Source organism: Salmo salar, chromosome 22, assembly GCF_965601325.2.
Source record: "Salmo salar chromosome 22, fSalSal1, whole genome shotgun sequence".
Taxonomy (NCBI): Eukaryota; Metazoa; Chordata; class Actinopteri; order Salmoniformes; family Salmonidae; genus Salmo; species Salmo salar.
In genome coordinates, this window is record NC_138312.1 from 28,310,695 (window position 1) to 28,327,013 (window position 16,319).

Sequence of the window (16,319 nt, forward strand, 5' to 3'; positions counted from 1 at the left end):
TGCTGACCTCACTCTTTCCATGAACTCAGGGAATCAGCCAGGACATGAGAGGAGAGCAAGAGAGGAGAAGAAAAGAGAGCGAGAGAGGACAGATACTGCATCAGTGTGGCAGATGGTGAGTGACCTCACTGATAACATCATCTCATCCCTGAGTGGATAAATCCGATAAGGTGAACAGCGTGGATCAGATAGGGAGTGAAAGTGACAGGAGTGTGGTGGTCCAGAGCGTTCCAGGCACTGTGTTCATGTGGGCTGCCGGCTGTTGGCTTGGCCAGCACTGTTTATTTTGGTTCAGCTGCACTAGCTCTCTTGATGCTGGTAGATCTATCTATGGGGGTTTGGACTCAGTGTTGGTTCCCCTTGGCCTGCATGACGCCCACCACCTGTCTTTCCCCCTCTCCCTCACACACACACAGCTGTGGACAGTGAATTTGTGACGACCACCTCAGGCAGGACGGTCTGTCGACACATCATACGGGGGAGGAGAGACGTGTGAGATTTTCCTCACACCTGGACAGTGCTAGCACCTGTGGGAATGAATCTGTGGTGTGGCAGGTGAGGGGAGACGGACTGTGTGTGTTTTTGTTGGTGTGTGTGTGGTACAGCTGAGGGGAGACGTACCATGAGTGTGTTACATGAATCTGTTAGCCGGTGGCGACTTACAGTGTCACAACAAGATGTGCTTTGACAGGAGCGCAGTATCCATGGTCTCCAAGCTGTCAAATAGCCTCTCCAACCCACATCTCAGCCACATATCTCTCTCGCAAATGCAAACAAATAAATATTACCAAAATTCTGAGTTAGTAATGGAATTGATAGAAAATGACATCAAGTGTGGTGGGGATGTTTTGCCTTGGTATATTTATTTTCCTGAAAGTCAAAGAGAACCAATATGCAGAAATATCGATATACAGAGACATGCTGGCCCTGTTCAAATACTTCAATACTCCCTTCCTCCCTCCCTTCGTTGAGGTGGTCACTGACCTGTGAGATAGTGAGATTATGAGATGTGATTACTTCAAGCAAGCAAAGAAGGATTGTAAAAGGATTCAGCCTCCAGATGAAATATAGCGTCATAACTCAGAATCGTTCCTTTCCCTTTGCCATCCCTGCGGCCATCTTTACCATGGCTACACGGGCAGTGCACGCACCTAGACATCACAGTCAGCATACCTACACGCATGTTTCTACCCCCCCCCTCTCTTCCCTGATGAAAAACACATTGTCTTCCATATGTTGACAGGAGTGTCTGGCAAAAGACAGTGCAAAGATAGAGGGCTGAATGCCATAATGGCTAAGTGACTAACCCTGACACCCAGAGGCTCAGATGTGACGTGGAATTGTTTAATGACAGGCAATTAACGCAATAGAGACAGACAGGCAGAGAGATAAATAAGCAGTCGCGCACGCATACACACATCACACACACACGTCACAAGTTTGGCCTGGCATGCCCACGCATCTCCTAGACATCGGTAGAGTGATTTACTGTATTGCTTTAATAAACTGCTAAAACCTTGACTGTGCTTTTCATCGTAAGTCATCTTCTGTGGAGATCATCATAAAACGCTCGGGTCATATAACGCTGCATAGCACACGCAGTTCCAGTGTTCACCACTGCACTTCTCTCCTGGGACATGGCTCTCCACCAGCTGTGTGTGTGGGTGTACACTACATGACCAAAAGTATGTGGACAACTGCTCGTTGAACATCTCAGTGCAAAATCATGGGCATTAATATGGAGTTGGTCTCCCCTTTGCTGCTATAACAGCCTCCACTCTTCTGGGAAGCCTTTCCACTAGATGTTGGAACATTGCTGCGGGGACTTGTTTCCATTTAGCCACAAGAGCATTCGTGAGGTTGGGCACTGATGTTGGGCGATTAGGCCTGGCTCGCAGTCTGCATTACAATTCATCCTAAAGGTGTTCGATGGGGTTGAGGTCAGGGCTCTGTGCAGGCCATTTAAGTTCTTCCACATCGATCTCGACAAACCATTTATGTACGTTCTACTAGCATCCGTCAAAACAAAAGATTAATCCGTCGGACTGCCAGATGGTGATGCGTGATTCATCACTCCAGAGAACACGTTTCCACTGCTCCAGAGTCCAATGGCGCTTTATACCACTCCAGCCGATGCTTGGCATTGTGCTTGGTGATCTTAGACTTGTGTGTGGCTGCTCAGCCATGGAAACCAATTACATGAAGCTCCCGACAAACAGTTCTTGTACTGACTTTTCTTTCAGAGGCAGTTTGGAACTCGGTAGTGAGTGTTGCAACCGAGGAGAGGATTTTTACGCTCCTAGACATTTCCACTTCACAATAACAGCACTTGACTGGGACAGCTCTACACGGGCAGACATTTGACAAACTGACTTGTTGGAAAGGTGGCATCCTATGACGGTGCCATGTTTAAAATCACTGAGCTCCTCAGTATGGCCATTCTACTGCCAATGTTTGTCTATGGAGATTGCATGGCTGTGTGCTCAATTTTATACATCTGCCAGGAACAAGTGTGGCTGAAATAGCCGAATCCACTAATTTGAAGGGGTGTCCACATACTTTTGTATATATAGTGTGTGTGTCCCCCATGTTGAAGGGTTCCTTTTGTGCTTCCTCAGTTACTTCTCAGCTATGATTGGTTGTCCCAGAGATGTTTAAACATGCTCGATAGTGATTGGCTGTCCCTAAGGGGACAATTAAACAGGCTTGATCTTGATTGGCTTTCCCAGAGGAGATACTTAAACCTGTCTGTCAATGAGAAGCGATGGAATCTAGTGGGACTTTCCACTCAACTTTATATTAAGAGTGCTGAATACTCTCTCTCTTTAGATAGTTTCTAAGCTCTCTCCCTACAGACACATACCGCACTAACAGAGAGCCAGGCTCAGACAGATCACCAGCTCAGCTTTAATCCGGATGTGGAGTAATGGTGCCCATGGGGCTCTGATCTTATGACTTATGGGAGAGTTAGAGAGTAGATACTTGTGCTGGCAAACAGTCCACAGCATATCATAGAGAGTAATGAAGAAAATACTTATTTTTCTAGTTTGGTTGTGCAATGTGAAGTGTAACAGGCCTGGACCTAGAAAAACAGCACAGGAGCTAGTGTGCATATCAGCAGATTTTGCTATCACCACTGTACAGCCATTTGCCCACTAAGCTGTGTGCTTGTATGGAAAAGCTTGAATAGTGACAGTGTTAGCTGAATCTCTCTTCTGCAGGTGGTTACCCCTAGCTAACACACACAGGAATGCCCTTAGTTCAGCCTGTGGGATAATTAATGGGTCTCAGCAGCTCTTTAGTGTAAGGCACCGACAGATAGCACTCCAGAAACGCACAGAATGTGTGAAGGCCTCGCAGGGGTAGAGGTGTGTGTAAGGAGCATATTTCAACACCCCTCAGATCCATCCCTACACACCCCTCAGATCCATGTGCGTCTGTGAATGAGTGTGTGTATCACCAAGAACATAGAACCTGATACGTAAGTATTTCAATTTATTAGACGTATGCATCCATAATCAAACAGCGCTCCCTGGTGGTTAAAGGAATATCCTACACACGCTAAAAGAAATATGGCATCTGGCTGAAGGGAAGACACGCTACCTCACTCTCCAACCAAGGTGCATGAATTGAGGAGCAAACTGAAGTGAAGAGGAAATTCAACTTTTGGGCTGTGTTTAGACAGGCAGCTGATCTTTTTTCCACTAATTGGTCTTTTGACCAACCAGATCATTTTCCAGAGGTGATCTGATTGATCAAAAGACCAACAAGATCAGAATTGGGCTGGTTTCGTAAAATCAGCCAGAGTATTTAATATCTTAATATAAACGGTCCAAGAGTTGATTAATTTCTTCTTCACTTGTGACTGTACTCATGCCTGCAGCTTCCCTTCTATCTAGTATCCATGGGGCAGGATACAGTGTCACGTGATGTGGTAGTTAAGTCACTCCACCAGAGATGTGTTGACATGCCCCACACATTTACCTCCTGCACTCTCAGCGTACCCTTTAGGCTATAATTCTTTTTATAAAGTAATACTTTTAAATGAACTTCCATTTTCCTCTACAAGTGAATGGATATCTCCTATATCATGGTTGGACTGCGAGATGAGGGTAGTATACCTTTGTCTATGCAAACCACACAGAGCAGTAATAGGTATTTGACCCTTGAGCACCACCTTGATTCTGTAAACTGCCTGATAAGAATGGCCAAGGAAAAATGAGTAAAGGCAATTAAGGTATAAGTTTAATATTTTTTTTAAAGAATGCATATACAAAGAACAGACGTCAGACAAAGCATTTGGTTTTGCACCAAAACAACGACAGGTTATAATAATAACAATATAATAAATGACTTGGGCTGGATGTCAACCCAACTCTGAGCCACCAGTCAAATCAACCAATCACGATCCAGGTTTGACAGACATTCTTCTGTCATTGGAAGGTTTAAATTAACTCCAATGAGTGTTTCTAGCTGGTGGGTCAGAGTTCAGCTGAGTTCCAGCCCCTAAAATGTAAAAGGAGAGGAAGTAACCTTTTTATAAAATCAAAAACCGCACAACTGAAAAGAAGAAAAAAAAAGATTTTGGTAAAAATATCTGGAGCCTATATCGACATGTGCCAGCTTACATTATTAAATCTGTTAACCAATCATCTCAGAGACCAGGGGCTCATCTACATGCATCACCACCAGGTTCAACAACATTTCGACAACGTTAACACCATAGAATTAAAAAGTAATCGAACAGACAAATCCCTGACCACAGATTTTTTTGAGGTACACATACCTCGGCGGCACCACAGAATTGCCATTGCAGCATGACAGTATGGAACACTGAGAAAGGCACAGAATTCTGATGTGGCACAGAATTCTGATGCAATAAGCATCAATTAATTTACAATCCAAATAGGTCATAAAATATGGCCGCAGGTGTACCTACTATAGAACGTTGCTTTGAACAGGGCATGTCAGCTCTACTAATTCTAATTCTATGGTTATCATAACGTTTTGACAATGTTGGACCTTAGCAACACATTAAGCACACACCACTTGTTCTGCTAACACTGTTTATGTTCCCTGCTTCAAAAGGTCAATTCCTGCATCAAGACCCATTGCTACGGGATGCCTTTAGTTTAGATCTTTAGTAATGCCAGTCCCTAATTTACACCTAGCCTCTTCCCCTACAGTACAGTTCTGAAAGGATTGGATAGGTATAAGCAATATGGTAATAAAATGTTTCCCTAACCAGTTTATTAAGATCTACAAAAGTGCCCCAGGGGTAGGGGCAGATTTGAGATAGAAACTTCTATGATGAGACTTCTGTTCTGTCACGTGGAGGGGAGAAGTTGGCAAAGAAAACAAGAAAATGGCTACTCAGCACTTCTTCAGGTGGTTTTGAAGGTGGAGCAGCAGGATTGGGCACTTGACGTGCTCATCAAGAGGGGTGGGGCTTAATAATGCAGCAGCGTGACTAGCTGTCACTCAGGCAGCCATTTCATTTGGGGGTGGAGCATAGGTCTTTCAGAACGGTTAACTGGCCAACAGCTACAAAGAAGATGGGTGACTAAGAGCCAATCGACATCACTGACAGGACAAGCTGTCAAAGACAGTTTAAAAGTCAAAGTTTAAATTAGCCCGATTTCCTAAATCACCAATAAGAGATGACACTTATGAGAGCCTATGTCACCTGTGTGTTGCCGGCATGGTTCAAACCCCTTGAATAGTAAAAAGGGACATGGTCTTGGCCTTCCCTTGAGTGCAGGGCTGAATCTCAATAGTCTATAGTTACTGCCTCTCCTTGTCTCCTGCCCTGATGTTGAAAGTCAATGCTCAGTGGGCATCCATCATATTGCTTTCACTAACTTTACTGTGAGATCAGTGTAGATGAAGATGAGGAAGCCACTTTAGCCTACTGAGATGCACTGATTACGCAGGACTGGGCTGTCTGTCACACATCTAAAGGCTCTTACTTACTGTTCTAACTGGAATGGGAGTGTGGCTATGGTAGTCACGGTTACAAGCTGGGTTAGGTTCACTTCTGTCTCTCCATCCGTCGGCCCGCTGGTTTATTGCAGTCTAATCGGAAACTGGTTTGTTTCTATACTTCGCTTCAGAGTAAATGGCTGTCAATCAGCCTTAGCAGAGCAAGGGATGGGATGGGCGGGTGAGGGGAGTGTGTGTGTGTGAAGTGGGAGGGTGTGTGTACATGTGTGTGAGGGTTGGGGTCACTCATAGCAGCACACATTTGCGTTTCTTCTTGGGCTCGGGAGGCTCCAGCGCAGCCAGTATCGCCTCATCAAACACATTCTTTAGGCCTTTCTGTGGATACAAACAAACACACAGGCTCAATGAAGGGGCAGCATACACACACACACACATGACCCACGAGTGCATCCGCTGGATAAGAGCGTCTGCTAAATCACTAAACTAAAAAATTTAATGATCAATGAAGGGGTAACACAGACACACACATGAAAGGGAAACACACAATAGCATGAATACAGAAAGGTATTAAACAAAAAAAACAAAGGGTTAAATGATCAAGTGCAAACAAATACATAGCACTGGCAGAAATGAAAACCCAGGATACTTCATCTTCACAGACAGATGTGAAAATGAAGTCAAGAGCAGTTGGGGATATAATCAACCTGAATTCATTCATATCAAAGTGAAGAGCGTTCAAAACAAAGGCTGGGCAAACAAGAAAGTGGAGGTACGAGAGAACATGGGTTCTGAGAGAGACACTCCGCAACACACATACACACACAGTGGGAAGGGAAGTCAAATTAAACAACTACACCAAGCCAGACCACTCAAACAAACAGTTTCACCAGATCACTAAAGAGCCTACTGTTAGCTGGAACTTCCCTTGGCTTTTGCTGATTAACATGTAATTAGTTGGAGCAGCATGTTTCTGCGCTCACTGTTTGTTGGTAGAGCAGCTTAGGATAGGAAGGATGACCTCAAGCCATGTCATGTAACGGGAGAGTGGTACAACACAGCTCTATGAGCAGAGCAGGAAACCCCTGTATCCCTCTGTTTAAGGAAACTCAAGGAACCCTGTAGAAACAAACTATGGCAAGACATGTTTTACCCAGAGATCAGGCTCTATATATGGAACAAACTATTAAAAATGAGTCTAGGAGGCTATGTAGCAATACGACGTAGCACTATTGAGCTGCTATCCAGCTGTCCCCGTAGATGGAGGAAAAGACAGGCGGAGAAAAAGGATAGCAATTTCAGTTGTCCTTTATTAATTCATGTCACAAATAATTTCACATGATTAGATTAGCTTTTTAATTATTTTTACTCCCAAGGCGGCTAGATATGAACTGCAGCAAATGGCACATTACAGAGTGGTACATAGAAAGTTTGGCCAGTTTTAGAGCTGGACGCCATAGTGCTGCCTTGGAGGATTCCATTCAGGATGACTATTTGGTAGGGGTGTAACGGTTCATTAAACCCATAGTTCAGTACATAGTGTCGTTTTTTTGGGGGGGGGGCACGGTACAACGGCAAAATGAAATGCCATTCCCAGCGTTCAGACATTGCTCATCCATATATTTATATATATTCTTAATTCAATTTCTTTACTTAGATTTGTGTGCATCGGGTATATGTTGTGAAATTGTTAGGTATTACTTGTTAGATATTACTGCACTGTCGGAGCTAGAAAGACAAGCATTTCACTACACCCGCAATAACATCTGCTAAACACATGTATGTGACCAATACAATTTGATTTAGATTGTTTTGTTGGGCGTTTCACGTTTCCACTAATGCTGCATTTGTAACCATGTGGGAGGTAGGAATTGACCAGTTGTGAAGTCGTAAATGCATGTGATTTGAACTCATTGAGAAACGCCGATTGGCTTATGGCCAATAAGCTGTGTCAACCAAAACTAAAATTACAGCTATCATGCTTGTAAACAGATTATGAAGGTCAAAAACCACATTAATAGATTGCCTTTTATAAAAAATGCTTTTAACTGTGGTTAGAGGCCATTTCCATAGTAGGTGACATCAGAGGTCACCATGTGGGAGAAGTGGGTGCTGATCATACCTAATTTGTTCCCGGCTGTGCCTCACAAAAGGAAAGTTTGAAATGTGCCAATTAGGATTCAAATTCGGATTACAACACGTGCATCAGCTTTAGTTGATTTAATGGAAGACAAATGTTTTTTCAGCTCAGATTCACTTAAAGGAAAGGGAGATGCCTAGTTTTGTACAACAACACATCTCCCGCATTTAACCTGACAGCCCTCCGCACCTCTGATTTAATCGACATCCAAGTCTTCTGCGCCCAGGGAACAGTGGGTTAACTGCCTTGCTCAGAGCCAGAACAGATTTTTACCTTGTCAGCTCGGGGATTAGATCCAGCAACCTTTCGGTTACTGGACCAACGCTCCTACCAGATGCCCTGAAGAGGCATATGCCTTCAACGTAGCATAGACATAGCCTATAGGCCTAGTGTTTTATTTTGTAAATATACGTTATGTATTAATTCAGGTTCACAGTGCGGACCGAATCTTGGTTCCCATGCCAAACGGTTAGGTATGAATACATGTACCGTTACACCCCTACTATTTGGGTTCTAGCTCTAAATGGTTGCCTATGTCAGTTTTGCTTTAAAGTTTTTAAATCCGTGGTCTGCCATGGGTCAGTACTGCCCAAAAGGTTCCAACATGGCTGCCGTGATATCATCAAAGAGCATTATTGTAATGCTTCTTGGTTGAAACCGTGATGGCCAAACTCTCTATGTTGCTCTGGCACAGACCTAAATGTAAATGGTCAGACCGCAGGCTTGTCATACATCAGCAGTAGTACAAAAAACACATGAATATTAGGAATCATGGAGGCTCGTAGAATTGGTGCTTAAATCACAATGCTGTGGAGCCAAGTAAATAAGGACACTCCCTTAACGCTGGACTCTCCAAATAATATAGCATGGGGAGGAGGAGAAACACTAACCAAAGGAGAAGAGAGACAGGGCTGTGTCTCAAATCACATCCAAACTCCCACAAAGTACACTACTTTGTCCACTCTATGGTAACAGGATGTCATTTGAGATTCGCCCAGGGAGGATAAGTGATGGGATTAACCAAACCAAAACAGTCCTTCAGGCACAGTAAGGCCCATGAGGACAAGTAAACAAAAAGAGAAGGGAAGGAAGAGCAATGGGACACAATAGAAAGTAGCACTGTCGTAAAGAGGGAGTGGATACAGGGGATTGCTTTAAGGAGGTTCTAGGCTGGTTGGGTAAAACAACGACAGGTTTAACCTAAAAGTAAGCAGCAAACAATTGGAGAGAAAGGAGGAACGGACTTTAGAATATACAGCACTTCCTCTTTCTTTGCGTCTCTGGTGGCTCTAGGGCGGCTAGGATAGCTTCATCAAATACATTCTTCAGCCCTCGCTATAACGACAAAGGAGAAGGGAGAAAATGACAGCACAGTTAGCACAGCAAACAGAGAAAGAGGGGAGATGAGCAGAGAGACGACAAGAAAAGAGGAGAGCGGAAGAGGCAGTGGAGGAGAGTTAGCAGTAGAGGCAAGAAGAAATTGAAATGGCAAAATACAGATGAGGGCGAGTGAGGTTAGGAGAAAGAGTGCAGGCAACATTGTGTAGAAAACGTAAGGACAGAGCATTAGGAGACTAGAGCGAGGACTAGAAGATGGATCTACTGTAAAACAAAGTTGGTAGAGATGAGGAAGCCTCTAGAGAGATACCGCCCTGCGAAATAGGAGCTGATGAGCTTGAGATAGAACTTTCCGTGACCAACAGATCTAGGATCAGATTACCCTATACCCCCCATTACATCCTTCACCATCATGTGGATAAAACATCTGACCCAGGTCCAATGGCTAGGGGCAACTTCTGTTCTGCCTACTGGGGAGCCAGTTAGTGACACAGGAAACAGGATATTGCATCAGCATCTGTTACGCCAGTGGAAGCTGGTCTAGAGAGGAAGGAAGGCGGCAAGACGCCAGGCCAGTGTAGGAGAGAGACACAGACACGATGGGGAGAGAGAGGGGACCTAAACTAAACTGGGTCACAGCTCACATCCACTGGGACCCATTGTTTCCAGCCACAGTACAGCCCAACTCCCACAGAGTAACACCATCAGACAAGATGGCCGTATGAGATGGTGGTGATAGCTGCAGACCTCTTTCCATCTTAGAAATGGACATCTCTGATAAGCACAATAGGGTGATAATGAGGACAATATTTTTACATCTAAAAAGGACAGCCTGTTAATATAATAGACTGTTTGCCAATACGCTTTGTGACTACCAAGAGTTATATGTGCCATTGGTGCAGCTCAAGCACACCCCTGTACCACAAGCTGATGGAAATGTTGAATTTTGGGTGTAAAAAAAAAAATATATCAACACCTACAAACAACTTCATCAGACCAACTTTTTATCTGCAACTAAAAATACTGCGCCTTCCTGAATGAGGCCAACAACTGAGACTGCAGACAGCAGCTGCTAAACACTTTAGAGCAGGGCTATGCAATATAGGTCTATCTATACTTATCGTAAAACAATATGCATATTGACCGATTTCACCACTGTTTCTACTACTGTAGCGATTCAAAGGGAACAGCCAGAGTGGGACGTGAACCAGAGACCATGTGGTTCCAGGGTACTAGTACCTCTTTTGCCACAAAAGGTCTGGGTAGATCAAACAATGTATCAGATGAATACACAGACCAGAGCATGCAGTCTACCCCACTGTTTCTTTGAGCAGTGACAGATGATATAGGGCATCTATTCAGAGCAGAGAGAACACTAACCTGCAGGTGGCCTGTGTAATTTCAAGATTGAGTGAAGATGTGTGGGAGAGTCTCAGGCTGTCTTACCTCGGTGAAGACGATGTTTTTTTGTGTGTATACAGTTGAAGTTGGAAGTTTACATACACCTTAGCCAAATACATTTCAACTCAGTTTTTCACAATTCCTGACATTTAATCCTAGTAAACATTTCCTGTTTTACGTCAGTTAGGATCACCAGTTAATTTTAAGGATATGAAATGTCAGAATAATAGTAGAGAGAATTATATAGTTCAGATTTTATTTCTTTCCTTATATTCCCAGTGGGTCAGAAGTTTACATACACTCAATTAGTATTTGGTAGCATTGCCCTTAGAAGTTGTTTAACTTGGGTCAAACCTTTCGGGTAGTCTTCCACAAGCTTCCCACAATAAGTTGGGTGAATTTTGGCCCATTCCTCCTGACAGAGCTGGTGTAACAGTCAGGTTTGTAGGCCTCCTTGCCTGCACGCTTTTTCAGTTCTGCCCACACATTTTCGATAGGATTGAGGTCATGGCCACTCCAATACCTTGACTTTGTGGTCCTTAAGCAATTTTGCCACAAATTTGGAAGTATGCTTGGGGTCATTGTCCATTTGGAAGACCCATTTGCAACCAAGCTTTAACTTCTTGACTGATGTCTTGAAATGTTGCTTTAATATATCCACATAATTGTCCTTCCTCATGAGGCCATCTATTTTGTGAAGTGCACCAGTCAATCCTGCAGCAAAGCAACCACACAACATGATGCTGCCACCCCCGTGCGTCACGGTTGGGATGGTGTTCTTCGGCTTGCAAGCCTCCCCCCCTATTTCCTCCAAACATGACAATGGTCATTATGCCCAAACAGTTCTATTTTTGTATCATCAGACCAGAGGACATTTCTCCCAAAAAGTACAATCTTTGTCCCTATGTGCAGTTGTAAACCGTCGTCTGGCTTTTTTATGGCGGTTTTGGAGCAGTGGCTTCTTCCTTGTTGAGCGGCCTTTGAGGTTATGTCGATATAGGACTCGTTTTACTGTGGATATTGATACTTTTGTACCAGTTTCCTCCAGCATCTTCACAAGGTCCTTTGCTGTTGTCCTGGGATTGATTTGCACTTTTCGCACCAAAGTCCGTTCATCTCTAGGAGACAGAACGCGTCTCCTTCCTGAGCGGTATGACGGCTGCGTGGTCCCATGGTGTTTATACTTGCGAACTATTGTTTGTACAGATGAACGTGGTACCTTCAGGGGTTTGGAAATTTCTCCCAAGGATGAACCAGACTTGTGGAGGTCTACATTTTATTTTTTTCTGAGGTCTTGGCTGACTTCTTTTGATTTTCCCATGATGTCAAGTAAAGAGGCACTGAGTTTGAAGGTAGGCCTTGAAATACATCCACAGGTTCACCTCCAGTTGACTCAAATTATGTCAATTAGTCAATCAGAAGCTTCTAAAGCAATGACATCATTTTCTGGAATTGTCCAAGCTGTTTAAAAGGCACAGTTAACTTAGTGTATGTAAACTTCTGACCCACTGGAATTGTGATACAGTGAATTATAAGTGAAATAATCTGTCTGTAAACAGTTGTTGGAAAAATTACTTGTGTCATGCACAAGATAGATGTCCTAATCGACTTGCCAAAACTATAGTTTGTTAACAAGAAATTTGTGGAGTGGTTGAAAAACAAGTTAATGACTCCAACCTACGTGTATGTAAACTTCCGACTTCAACTGTACACGACCGTTCAAATGTTTGGGGTCACTTAGAAATGTCCTTGTTTTTGAAAGATAAGCAACTTTTGTCCATTAAAATATCAAATTCATCAATAACAGTGCAGACATTGTTAATGTTGTAAATGGCTATTGCAGCTGGAAATGGAATATCTACATAAGCGTACAGAGGCCCATTATCAGCAACCATCACTCCTGTGTTCCAATGGCACGTTGTGTTAGCTTATCCAAGTTTATCATTTTTAAAGGCTAATTGATCATTAGAAAACCCTTTTTGCAATCATGTTAGCACAGCTGAAAACTGTTGATATCTTCATGTTCTTGTCAACTTCTCGCATGGAATAGCCTTCATTTCTCAGAACAAGAATAGACTGACGAGTTTCAGAAAAAAAGTATTTGTTTCTGGCCGTTTTGAGCCTGTAATTGAACCCACAAATGCTGATGCTCCAGATACTCAACTAGCCTAAAGAAGGCCAGTTTTATTGCTTCTTTAATCAGAACAACAGTTTTCAGCTGTGCTCACATTGCAAACGGGTTTTCTAATGATCAATTAGTCTTTTAAAATGATAAACTTGGATTAGCTAACACAACGTGTCATTGGAACACAGGAGTGGTGGTTGCTGATACTGGGCCTCTGTAGATATTCCAATTAATTATAGCTCTTTAAGGATAGGGGGCGCTACAGCGAATTTTGAAAAGAATACGTGCCCATTTTAAACGGCCTCCTACTCAAACTCAGAAGCTAGGATATGCATATAATTAGTAGATTTGGATAGAAAACACAAAAGTTTCTAAAACTGTTTGAATGGTCTCGGAGTATAACAGAACTCATATGGCAGTCAAAACCCCGAGACAGATCCTAACAGGAAGTGGAAATCTGATTTGTGGAATCACCATAAAACACTGCCTATGAAACACACCGTGAGTTAGGATTCATTGAGCACTTCCTAAGGCTTCCACTAGATGTCAACAGTCTTTACAAAGTGGTTTGAGTCTTCTATGGTAGAAACTGACCGAAAGAGAGGCTTGGAAAGTTGGTCATAGAGGGAGGGCCATTACTACTATGACGCGGGTGCCCATGGGTAGCCTCATCTTCCGAAACGTTTAGTAAGACAATGCAATCGTCCCCCTTGAATATTATTGAAGCTCTGGTTGAAAAAGGCCCTAAAGATTTGTTATACAATGTTTGACATGTTTGAACGAACGTAAATATATATTTTTTGCACATTCGTGACGACAAGTCCCGCGGGCTTCAGTACATTTTGAGTAGCCTTCGGAACGCGCTAACAAGAAGGAGCTATTGGGACATAAATTAACTTTTTCGAACAAAACTACATTTGTTGTGGACCTGGGATTCCTGGAAGTGCCTTCTGATGAAGATAATCAAATGTAAGGGAATATTTACAATAGTATATTTGATTTTAGATGGTTCCAAGATGGCGCTAACATGTATCACCTAGCCTATTTTTCTTAGCATAGCACCTCGTTTATTGCAAAGTGTGATTTCCCAGTAAAGTTATTTTTAAATCTGGCAATGCGGTTGCATTCACGAGATGTTAATCTATAATTCTTTGAATGACAATATTACATTTTAAAAATGTTTTCGAATAGTAATTTAGTAAATTGTAGCGCTGATTCACCGGATGCATTTGAGGGAAAATATTTTCTGAACGTCACGCGCCGATGTAAAATGCTGTTTTTATATATAAATAAGAACTTTATCGAACAAAAGAATGCATGTATTGTGTAACACGATGTCCTAGGAGTGTCATCTGATGAAGATTGTCAAAGGTTAGTGCTTCATTTAGCTGCGTTTTGGTTATTTGTGATGCATGTGGTTGGTCGGAAAATGGCGGTGTGGCTATTTTGACGATGTACTCTCCTAACATAATCTAATGTTTTGCTTTCGCTGTAAAGCCTTTTTGAACTCTGACAACGTGGTTCGATTCAGGAGAAGTGTATCTATAAAACGGTGTAAAATAGTCATATGTTTGAGAAAACAGAAATTATTAGATTTGGTTATGAATATGGCGCTCTGATTTTTCGCTGGATGTTGATCCCGGTTACGGGATCAGCGCTAAAAGAAGTTAAAGAAAATCTGCTGTTTCCAGCTACAATAGTAATTTACAACATTAACAAGGTGTACTTGATATTATTTTAATGGACAAAAAATAAATAATTGCTTTTCTTTCAAAAACAAGGACATTTCTAAGTGACCCCAAACTTTTGAACGGTAGTGTGTGTGTACATATGTGAAAGTGACTTGAATGTGCTAGGCTGGGGGCGTGTTGTGTACGCGTGTCTCTCTGCTCGTCACTGTGTGGGGATTGTGTGTGTGGGTTTGTATGCGAGTGTGTGGTCTTACCTGCGTGAGAGCTGAGCACTCAACGTATTTGACAGCCTTGAGGTCTCTGGCCAGTTTCTCTGCCGTCTCAGGAGTGATAGGCTTCTGCTTGTTCTTGGCCAGCTTCTCTATGGTGGACGGGTCGTCTCGCAGATCTATCTGAGTCCCCACCAACAGGAACGGGGTCTTTGGACAGTGATGGGTGATCTCTGGAACCCACTGGAACACACACACACAGGTTAGTGTGTGTGAGTGATATGGGGAGGAGGAGAGACTAGAAGAGAGGCAGAAGGAGGATATGGGAAGAAGAGGGGGAGAGTAGACCCACCTTTTCTTTGACGTTTTCGAAGGAAGAGGGGGATACGACGGAGAAACAGACGAGGAAGACGTCTGTCTGGGGGTAACTCAGAGGCCGTAACCTGTCATAGTCCTCCTGACCTGGAGAGAAAACAAACATTACACACACAAGGGATTACACACACAAAGGGACTTTAGCATCAGTATTCAGGCTGTCCAGAGAAGGCAGGGTATGTCTCTGAGCAGACTGAGGCAGAGTCAAACCTCTCCACTGTATAGAAACCAAGACAAACCCCAGTCTAAAATAGCAAGGACACACACACACACACACACACACACACACACACACACACACACACACACACACACACACACACACACACACACACACACACACGTGTAGAATGCAGCTGATGGGAGGCTGTTTCTATAACAATACCAGTCCCTTTACTACAGCTTAGTGAACCTAGCTACCCTTAGTCATCAGTAGGACACACACGATGAGACAGGGCATTGAAGAGGAGCATACTTTACCTGCAGTGTCAAACAACCCCAGGGTGTAGGGCTCCCCTCCTATCATTACAGTTACAGCATAGTTGTCAAACACCTGCAACAGAGAGAGAGCGGGGGGGGGGGGGGGGGGGTTAGAGACAGTGTGTGAGTGTCAGTGTCAGTGTCAGTGTGCATAAATTACTTACCGTGGGTACGTATTCAGAGGGGAACTTGTTTGTGGTGTAGGAGATGAGCAGACAGGTTTTACCCACAGCTCCATCCCCCACCACAACACATTTGATCGTCTGCATAGCTGTGCTTTAGAATCCTCTTTACTCATTCAAGATCTAGAGAGAGAAGGGGAGAGAAAGAATAGTTACGGTCAGATTTAGAGCCGTGGTGGTAGCTAGTAGCGTCAAAACGACAGGCTAACATGAGCATTCCTGAGCACCCTGTTTAAACTATTCTAAACTAAGATTAAACTTGAATGAAAATTCGATTGCGGTGCTTTCCACAAGCACATGGAGCAGCCAGCCAAATAGAAAAAGTAGCCAGCCAGGCTCCCGGGGCTGGGGGAAGTTACGTTTTTTGACCGAACAAGCTCTATTTCGGTAGCCTCTGGTACATTCAAATGCTAGATTGTATTTCAACCAGCAACTCAA

At 43.4% G+C, this 16,319-nt stretch overlaps 1 protein-coding gene across 2 annotated transcripts in view; it reads right to left on the bottom strand.

The window, feature by feature from the left end:
- Nucleotides 1–4,223: 4,223 nt before the first annotated feature.
- Nucleotides 4,224–16,319, bottom strand: part of cdc42 (cell division cycle 42) — a 52,397-nt gene continuing 40,301 nt past the window's right edge. Inside the window, exons 2-6 of one of the 2 annotated variants that reach the window (XM_014166955.3) lie at nucleotides 15,864–16,004; nucleotides 15,700–15,772; nucleotides 15,197–15,306; nucleotides 14,890–15,087; nucleotides 4,224–6,318 (exon numbers count right to left, since the gene is read on the bottom strand). In XM_014166955.3, coding sequence (XP_014022430.1) covers nucleotides 6,229–6,318; nucleotides 14,890–15,087; nucleotides 15,197–15,306; nucleotides 15,700–15,772; nucleotides 15,864–15,968 — 576 coding nt within the window. In that variant the 5' untranslated portion in view covers nucleotides 15,969–16,004 and the 3' untranslated portion in view covers nucleotides 4,224–6,228. Of the gene's footprint in view, nucleotides 6,319–7,232; nucleotides 9,416–14,889; nucleotides 15,088–15,196; nucleotides 15,307–15,699; nucleotides 15,773–15,863; nucleotides 16,005–16,319 lie in introns of those variants that run through there. The other variant, XM_014166956.3, reaches the window with a different exon arrangement.